Source organism: Giraffa tippelskirchi, chromosome 8 (assembly GCF_054371585.1).
Source record: "Giraffa tippelskirchi isolate mGirTip1 chromosome 8, T2T-mGirTip1v1.2.pri, whole genome shotgun sequence".
Taxonomy (NCBI): Eukaryota; Metazoa; Chordata; class Mammalia; order Artiodactyla; family Giraffidae; genus Giraffa; species Giraffa tippelskirchi.
In genome coordinates, this window is record NC_137282.1 from 127654246 (window position 1) to 127663645 (window position 9400).

A 9400-nucleotide genomic window follows, 5' to 3' on the forward strand; every position below is an offset into this window, starting at 1 on the left:
GGGTTTTTCCTAGTCATCAAAAATGAATGAATTAGGCCACAGTACACAAACAAAAGGAAAATATTTCATAAGATATTAAAAGTTGTGAAATATCTGAGCATCTTTATATAACAGCACTGTAGAAAACTTTTAATGAAACATTTAAATTCATTAATGAGTGCAGCTATACAGATCCTCAGACCTCCTCATTTTTTAAGTGGCAGAAACTTGTAAAAAAAAATAAAAAGAGGATGTAGTTAGCTTTCAATTACTTAGGAGGACCTGACAACTCAATTTACGGATTACAAAGAATTTTAATTTACTCATTTCACACGTCGTTATCAACTCTACAAGAAGTTTAAAAGGACAAAGGATGAAAGTCGAATTGGTCAGTTTCCGTGTTATTTCCAAGGGGGCATGGAGTGGGGGTGAGGGGGGAATTTCCTTTGAATCAAGACTCGGGGGCAGCCAATAATTGCTAATATTGTCTGACTGGTAATAACAGGCTGATGAGAAGGTGAATACAACGTGAAAACTCTGATTACATCTAGCGCGCCTTCCCACCCCCGCTTTCAGATGAGGCATTTTCTTCTCTCTCCCGCCCTCACAGAAGGGGCTGAGACAGCATCTGGCATCACAATACTAACATTTGTTTCGTGATTTCCTCTTTACTGGGCACTCTGACACACATCACTTCTTCGGCATCAGGATTCACTGGAACCTTTCTGCATTTTTTAAAAATAAACATCTGCCAGGGAATCTGGGGGCCGATCTTTTCACCGGCTGTGACAATCGCGATCTGGACCCCTCCCCCGAGCGAGCGGAGCTCTCTGGGTTTTATTCCAGGCCTGTGACACCTCCGTGAAGCCGCCGTTGTGACTCACATCTTGCAGATCCTGCGCCCCCAACATCCAAACCCCAGAGAATCCAGCCCGAGCCCACAGCGCGTGGTCAACCCGCCCAAGCCGACTTGGAGGTCTCGCGTCTGAGTCACACATAAAGACCACCCTCGTCGGCATCCTCCCCCTCCACCCCCCCCACAGTCGCTGACACCCCGGCGCGCCGGCCGCCGGGCCCCGGGGCCTGACACACCAACGCCTGTCTCCTCTGCGCAACTTGTTATGCTCCAGCTCTTAGCCCTTGACCCAAAAACCCCGAGAAATGGAGAGCCGCAGAGCCGGCCTCGGGCGGCCTTTGATGGCTTTGTTATTGTTTGGGTTTGAATCGATACGCCCCTCCCCATCCTTCCTCCCTCGCGGCTCAACACCCGGCTCCCGCCTCCCCGCACGCCCCGCGCCCCTCCCCCTCCATTTTGGCGCCTTTTCCTTCCCGCCACGTCGTGGCGGCGTAGAGACCATTCTGACCGCGAGAGCGGGGGCGGGGCGGGGGCGGGGCGCGCGCCGGGTTATGCAGATGAGCCGGCCTCTGGTTGGCTGGGGGCGCGCCGGCGGGGGCGGGGCTGGGGCGCGGCGACTGAGAGCGCGGGGGGGGTGCGGGGGGGGTGCGGAGGGGAGTCGCCCCGTCCCGCCGCTCCCCCACCCCGCCTCCTCCCTCCACCGGCCCAGCAGCCCGGCTTCCCCCCGCCTAGGCCTCCCGGAGAGGCCCCGCCCCATCCCCGCCCGCTCGCGCGCCCCCTCCCCGCCGGCGCGCTCCGCCCCTTTTACTCCTGGCGGCAGGGCGAGCCGGGCGTCTGCTGCAGCGGCCGCGGTGGCGGAGGAGGCCTGAGAGGACTTGGCGGCAGCGGCGGTGGCGGGACCGGCAACAGCAGCAGCTACAGCTACACACTCCCTGTGCCGCAGCGCTGCCACACCAGCCCCTCGAGCCGCCCACCCTGCCGCCCGCGGCTCTGCCTGACCCTGCCGGCGTGTCCGTCAGCCGCCAGCCCCGGCAGCGCCCCCAGTCGTCCTCCGACTCGCCCTCGGCCTTCCGCGCCAGCCGCAGCCGCAGCCGCAACGCCACCCGCAGCCTCAGCCCCGGCCTTAGGCACAACCGCCGGCGCAGCCCTAGCCCCTACTGCAATAGCTCCTCCAGACACAGCCTTTGCGCCGACACCCTGGAGGTGGGGATGCTCTTGTCCAAAATCAACTCGCTTGCCCACCTGCGCGCCGCGCCCTGCAGCGACCTGCACGCCACCAAGCTGGCGCCGGGTAAGCGCCTCGCTCCCCCCAACCCTGGATGGAGGTGGGAGGCGGCTGGACCTCGAGGGTGGGAGCTGGGGGACTCGCGGGCCGTCACTGAGTCTCCTGGGACTCTCCCTTTCCTAGGCAAGGAGAAGGAGCCCCTGGAGTCGCAGTACCAGGTGGGCCCGCTCCTGGGCAGCGGCGGCTTCGGCTCCGTGTACTCAGGCATCCGTGTCGCCGACAACTTGCCGGTGAGTGGGCGCCCGGCTTGCGGGGAGGGCGCGCCGGCCGGGGGCACGCCGGTATGTTTGGCCCCCAGCGAGGGAATCTCTAACAGAGACTCGGGGGGGGGGCTTTCCAGGTGGCCATCAAGCACGTGGAGAAGGACCGGATTTCCGACTGGGGAGAGCTGGTGAGTATCCTGGAGGGAGCGACCCCCCGGGATGGGTGGAGTGGGGCACGCTGTGACACTCCCCCCGCCCTAACTGCAGCCCCCCCCGCCCCTCTGCAGCCTAATGGCACCCGAGTGCCCATGGAAGTGGTTCTGTTGAAGAAGGTGAGCTCGGGCTTCTCCGGCGTCATTAGGCTCCTGGACTGGTTCGAGAGGCCCGACAGTTTCGTCCTGATACTGGAGAGGCCGGAGCCGGTGCAAGACCTCTTCGACTTTATCACGGAAAGGGGGGCCCTGCAGGAGGAGCTGGCCCGCAGCTTCTTCTGGCAGGTGCTGGAGGCGGTGCGGCACTGCCACGACTGCGGGGTGCTTCACCGCGACATCAAGGACGAGAACATCCTTATCGACCTCAATCGCGGCGAGCTCAAGCTTATCGACTTCGGGTCGGGGGCGCTGCTCAAGGACACCGTCTACACGGACTTCGATGGTGAGTCAGGCCTGAGAGGGAGCTCCCCGGGAGGGGAACTGCCCAGGTGACTCGGCCTGGCCTGGAGGCCTCGGCAGGCTTCCCTCCCCGGCCCTTTGTAAAGGTCATCGGGCCGCCTGGCTCGATGCTAGCAGGGGTGGGGCGAAGGAAGGCTTCCCAGGGTAGGAAAGCTGGGAATTTCGAGCCAGCTGAACCTGTAATGTCTCTGGCATGATTTTATTTTTTAAGTGGAATTCAGTGGGTTCCAAGCTTTCCCCATGAATAAGAGGTTGTGGGCAACCGGCCGTAGCCCAGATTTCTCAAGTCTGACCCAGTTTCCCCGCCAGTAGAAGGATGAGAGGGAGGGGGACAGGGGGAGGAGAGAGCGGGAGAGATGAAAATTGATTGCCGGGTTTGTCATTTTTGTTTTGATTTATAAGGGAGTTTTCGGTGAGGTAGTTTTTAGAGCTGCAGTGTGTGTTTTTGTTTTTTTTTCTCCTCCCCTTTGATCTAGGGACGAATAAGGAAGAGAAGAGTAGTTTCGCTAAATAATTCATTTTATTGATTCTTGTTATTATTTTTTGGTGGTGGTGTGGAGTGAGGGAGTCGGGAATGAATGTTGTGAAATAGGATCTCTTGCTGGTTTGAAAATTAGTTGGGTGTCTCCACAGAGAGGATGAAAACCTATCCTAGGGAGGGGCTTGGAGCGGGTTCTTTCAGAAAAGATGGAATGGAGAGCTCAGAGATCAAAGCAGAGGAGGGTGGGTCATCATCTGAGCGGCTTAACCTAACAAACGACAGCCTTTCAAAACTTGTGACTGGGGCTTGTGGTTTGTGTTTATTTGCCCTTGGAGGACGCTGGGTTGGGCTGCATTTTTTTTTTGTATTTAACAGTTAATGGCTGGCCGGGTCCTCCCATATTTTTTCCTTCCAGTCTTTGCTGCCCCCTGGTGAGCGCCAGCGGGATGGCGCCACATTTTTTTTTTACAACTCAAAGTTTGTAAACAGGAATCACGTGGTCTGAAGCCAGCCCCGCAGCTCTGCCTCTCCCGTGGATGGAGGAAGGGGTGTGGGTGTCTGCCCTTGCGTTCAGAGGGTGGAGAGGAAGGCCTCTTAAAGGGCACCCTGATTTGGGATATTATGCAAGTGTTGTTGCCTGGGTCGTATCTGAGGTGGCACTCTAAGCCGCTCCTGGGCAAGGACCTTGAATGCAACTGAAGGGTAGTCTGTGGGGATACCTCCCTTGTTTATGCGAATGTTTATCTCCTCCTCCAGTTGTGGGTGGTCCTCCCACATACAAGCCAGTGCTTGGGGCTGTGGCTGGCCCTGTTTGTTTCTTGGAGCTGTTTGTTTATGGTCTGAGCTGATAGAGAAGTCAGTGATGCTTTGGGTTGGAGAGTTGCGGTAAGCTGCTCATCCGCTTCTGTTAGCCCTGGGGAGGGGGGATTGGAGTTCACTCAGCTGCTGACAGAAGTAGGGTGGTGCCTTTTTTTTTTTTTTAGTTACTCAGCATACCTCTCAGTTGCTTTTGAGTTTTATATTTGCTAAAAGCATGTTTTCCTTCCTATCCCCCTGACTCACAGGGACCCGAGTGTATAGTCCTCCAGAGTGGATCCGCTACCATCGCTACCATGGTAGGTCGGCAGCCGTCTGGTCTCTGGGGATCCTGCTGTATGACATGGTCTGTGGAGATATTCCCTTTGAGCACGATGAGGAGATCGTCAGGGGCCAAGTTTTCTTCAGGCAGCGGGTCTCCTCAGGTAAGTTCTGGGAAACCCCTTGTTGAGGAGAGGCTGGAATCAGGAGGCTGATAGTCCTCGACGAGCTTGGAGAGCTTTACTTCCCAGGGGAGGCTGTGACCCTTGGCTTAGCAGGATTCTTGGCCAGTGATTCACGCTTGAGAGCCAGTCTGCAGGTATCGAATGATGTGCATTTGTGGGTGCTTGTGGGGAAGAGCACCTGTGAGAATATTAGAAAAAGACCATTTAGTATCACTGGAAGATTTTTGTTTGTTTGTTTTTGAGTACCCAAAAATCCTGATACCTTAACTCCTGGCTGTTTTGCCCGGGAGTAAGAAGTTGAGGGCTCTTTGAGCCTTCTCCTTTCAGGCAGGCCAGGCCCTCTAAATACTGCGGTTCCAGTGACCTCATTGTGGGTGGTGTTCATATTTGTAAGTCGGTAGGTGAATTGAATCACCTCATTATGCTTAGTGATGTCTCATCAAAATCCCTTGTCATCGTCCTTCCTATTTCTGGTGAGTGGGCGTCGTGGGAAAGGTCCCAGCTATTGAAGTTTGAAAACCACAGGTTTAAGAGGGGAGCCGTTTTTTTTTTTTTTTTGCTGAAAGCAAACTGGAGTATCTAGATGTTAGTTAATACCTTCTCACTGAAGAAGCAGCCTTCTAGAACCGGTGTCTTGGTTGGATCCCTGACCTGTGGGCCCCTGGGAAGCAACATGGGAAGACCTTTACATTGCGAAAGCAAGTTGAGTCATTCGTAACCTCTTGTCTTTCTCCAGAGTGTCAACATCTCATTAGATGGTGCTTGGCCTTGAGACCATCAGATCGGCCAACCTTCGAAGAAATCCAGAACCATCCGTGGATGCAAGACGTCCTTCTGCCCCAGGAAACTGCTGAGATCCATCTCCACAGCCTGTCGCCAGGGCCCAGCAAATAGCTTCTCCCACAGGTTCTTCCCTCCCGGTCAGATGCTCAAGGGAGGGGAAGTGTCTTGTCTCCAGCTTCCCGAGTACCAGTGACACTTATCTCCAAGCAGGACAGTGCTTGATACAGGAACAACATTTACAACTCATTCCAGACCCCAGGCTCCTGGAGGCTGCCTCCCAAAAAGGAGGAAGAGACTCCACTCCAGGCGTCCTAGGCCTCCATTCCTCCCATAGAAGAAGCTCTCCTTCTCACCGGTGTCCAGCATTGCTGGACTCTGCAAAATCCCAGGGGTGGGCGGCGGTGAGGCGGGTGGGAGTAGGTTGGGATCCTGCCATGGAACTGTTCCCTTCATCAAGAGTTCTGCTGAATGCCGCGACGGGTCGGGCGGGGGTGGGTGGGGTGGGACGCGCGGGTTGGGGTGGGTTAGGACTAGCACCATTTTAAGTCCCTGTCACCTCTTCCGACTTTCTGAGTGCCTTCTGTGGGGACTCCGGCTGTGCTGGGAGAAATACTTGAACTTGCCTCTTTTACCTGCTGCTTCTCCAAAAATCTGCCTGGGTTTGGTTCCCTCTCTTTCTCCCTTCCCCCTTCTCCCCCATCCTTCATATGAAAGGTGCCATGGAAGAGGCTACAGGGCCAAACGCTGAGCCACCTGCCCTTTTTCCACCTTTAGTAAAACTCCCAAGTGAACTGGTCTTCCTTTTTGGTTTTTACTTAACTGTTTCTAAGCCAAGACCTCACACACACACACATACACACACATACACACAAATGCACAAACAATGCAAATCAACAGAAAAACTGTAAATGTGTGTACAGTTGGCATGGTAGTGTACAAAAGGATTGTAGTTGATCTAATTCTTTTTTAATTTTGCCTTTTAACTTATTTTACCTATTTTGTTTTGGGTTTTTTTTTTCCTTGGAAAGATGATGTGCGTTCTAACCTGGAGGTCCATGTTATGTATTTATTTATTTATTTATTTGGTTCCCTTCCTGCTCCAAGCTTCCACGGCTGCCGCCATCGTTTCCTTTTCTCTCCTTTCCTCCTCTGACTTGGGGACCTTTTGGGGAGGGCTGCGATGCTTGCTCTGTTGGTTTGTAGGGTGACGGGACTCAGGCGGGACAGCTGCCGCAGCTCCCTGACTGCTGCGGGGGCCCCCTTGCCAGCTTACCCAAGTGGGCGTGGGGTCCGTGGGTGATGGGGGGGGTGTTGCTGACTGTGTATATAGGATAGATATATGAAAAGCAGTTCTGGATGGTGTGCCTTCCGGATCCTCTCTGGGGCTGTGTTCTGAGCAGCATGTAGCCTGCTGGTTTTATCTGAGTGAAATACTGTACAGGGGAATAAAAGAGATCTTATTTTTTTTTTTTTATACTTGGCGTTTTTTGAATAAAATACTTTTTGTCTTAACTTGTGGCTTACGTGTTATCCATGTAGAGGCATGCTAATGTGCACTTGGTAAGTGCCAAAATCTATCCTGGGAAGGAAAGGGGGAGTTGTCTGCCTAAATCTGGTTGCCTGCCATAGGGCTTCTGGGATACACACTTTTCTGAAATGAATGTATGCCCAAAGAGTATGTGGGCCAATTCTTGTGTGGACAAGATTTGGCTGGAGGGGCCAATGAAATCCCAACCTCTTCCCAATATGAATTATATTAGGGCTGGGCTAAAACAGCACTAGTCAGATTTCATGAAAGGCCACTGTGGAAGTTCTGTAGCTGTGGAAGTTCGTAGGCATGGAACTGTAGAGCATTTCTATCACTGCTGGAAAGTTCCACTGGACAAGGCAGACCTAGAGATGCCGAAATCTTGCTAAGCTACCAGTTGAGGCTTTTTTGCAATTGTCTCTCCCACTAGTAAGCCATTTTGAGCATGTGCCCTTGATACATGTTGAGCTTACTTGGAATACGATGTACTTGTGTTATTCTAAGTTCTGATTCAAATTCCCTTTACCTTTAGTGTGGGGTTTAGTCATTGACAACAGTCAATAAGCAAGAGTTTTCCTCCAGTAGTTGCTCAGTCATGTCCAACTCTGTGACCCCAAGGACTAGAGCCTGCCAGGCTCCACTGCCCATGGAATTCTCCAGGCGGGGATATTGGAGTGGGTAGCTATTCCCTTCAGGGAATCTTCCTGACCCAGGGATCGAACCCATATCTCATGTCTCCTGCATTGGCAGGCAGATTATTTAGCATCTGAGCCACCAGGGAAGCCCATTCCTCTCCAATGTGCTTGACAAAAAGTTTTGTAACGAGACGTGGGAACCTAAGCATGTGTGCTCTAAAGCCCAAAAAGCTTATAATGGGAGTGACTGAAATGTTAGCTCTGCCATTTTCTTACTGCTTATGCTGGGATAATTAGCATTTTCAGTCCAAGGCTTGTTTGCAGGGATCTGTTTAAGCCCCTTTTTCATTATGTGAGAGTTTAAACGGTAGAACCCATGCATGCGCTTAGTGCACATGGCCTGACCACCTGAAATGCTGAAAGTACACCACAGTACCACTGTCAATGTGCATATCAAGTATTTGTAAAGTATTGTTTTCTTGTTTCTTTAGAAGCCATCAGTAGCAGACTTCCCCTTGGGTCATCCTGCTCCCTACCGCCGGTGCATACACACACCTTCTGACCACTGGCCCAGATGCCGTCTTGTCAGGTTGAGGGTCCAGGCCACAAATACCACTACTCCTCTTGTCTACCCTTAAGCTTGGACTAGATCCCAAACCCTGGCTCAGCCCCCACGTGGCCATCAGAGAGGAAGGAAGGATTTCTTGGTTCTAGGGGGCTAATTTTCTCAATTCCCCTTTTCTCTATCCCCCCTTGTCCGCCCCCCCCCCCTCTCGCCCCCCACCCAAACACATGCAGAAACTCCAGTCTCTTGCAGTATGAGGGTTACATACCTCATCCTTTCCAGTAAAGTTGACACTTGGCCTAAAAGTTGCTCCAAACGTCTAACGAAATCCAAGCCCCACCCTTTTTTCCCCTGAAGTTTCTGGCAGTTTCCTCATCCTCTATGGAGACTTCCAGGGATGATGATAGGAAATAGTGTCTCTTTGAAGAAGAGTACAAGATAGTAGGTGCAAGATATTAGGGGTTGTATAGGAAGGATGAAAGATCAGTCTCTTCAGAGAAGTTTAAAATCTAGTGTGGAGAGGGGATCGGGCATAACCCCAGGAATATAGAGGGGAGCAATGGTCAAAGCTGACTTGGAAGTCAACCCTAGATGTTGATACTACCACCATTTCTTACTGGATGCTTCAGGGCCTTTTTATACTCTCTGAGACTAATCTCTGAATATAGTAGAGATATTCTTTGATTGGATTATTAAGAAAATCCATTCAAATAAAGGGTGTACGTATGTGCAAAAAAATACTACCTCCTGATTAAGAATGCTTCTATATTTAGTTAAAGTACTAAGGAAGTGTGAAAGTATTAGTCACCTAGTCTGACTCTTTGTGACCCCCAAGGACTGGAGCCCACCACTGTCCATGGAATTCTCCAGGCAAGAATACTGGAGTGGGTAGCCATTTCCTTCTCCAGGGGGTCTTCCCGACCCAGGGATCGAACCCGGGTCTCGCGCATTGCAGGTGGATTCTTTACTGTTTGAGCCACCAGGGAAGCCCACTAAGAAGTACATGGTAATAAATTACCAGAGTCAGGATGGTGGTTCTTTTCTCTGGGGTAGATATAGGGTGATTGTAGCTTAGGGAGGGGTATCTGCATGGGGGTCATCAACTGTTTGGGCAACGCTTTATTTCATAAACCAGATGATGAAGAAGTATTT

The 9400-nt window shown here is 52.4% G+C and overlaps 1 protein-coding gene across 1 annotated transcript; it reads left to right on the top strand.

The window, feature by feature from the left end:
• Window positions 1-1653: 1653 nt before the first annotated feature.
• Window positions 1654-7032, top strand: PIM1 (Pim-1 proto-oncogene, serine/threonine kinase). Its single transcript, XM_081520531.1, has 6 exons — window positions 1654-2126; window positions 2244-2350; window positions 2461-2511; window positions 2611-2977; window positions 4540-4716; window positions 5474-7032. Exons 1-6 carry the CDS (start codon window positions 2045-2047, stop codon window positions 5629-5631), a joined length of 942 nt encoding a protein of 313 aa, XP_081376657.1. The 5' UTR covers window positions 1654-2044; the 3' UTR covers window positions 5632-7032.
• Window positions 7033-9400: the final 2368 nt, after the last annotated feature.

What these genes read in the sequence shown, in the direction of transcription:
- PIM1 (XM_081520531.1), top strand. Translation starts at nt 2,045, where the DNA reads ATGCTCTTGTCCAAAATCAACTCGCTTGCCCACCTGCGCGCCGCGCCC. An exon ending in TTTCCGACTGGGGAGAGCTG is followed by an intron (nt 2,512 to 2,610) that starts GTGAGTATCCTG and finishes GCCCCTCTGCAG; the next exon opens with CCTAATGGCACCCGAGTGCC. An exon ending in CAGGCAGCGGGTCTCCTCAG is followed by an intron (nt 4,717 to 5,473) that starts GTAAGTTCTGGG and finishes GTCTTTCTCCAG; the next exon opens with AGTGTCAACATCTCATTAGA.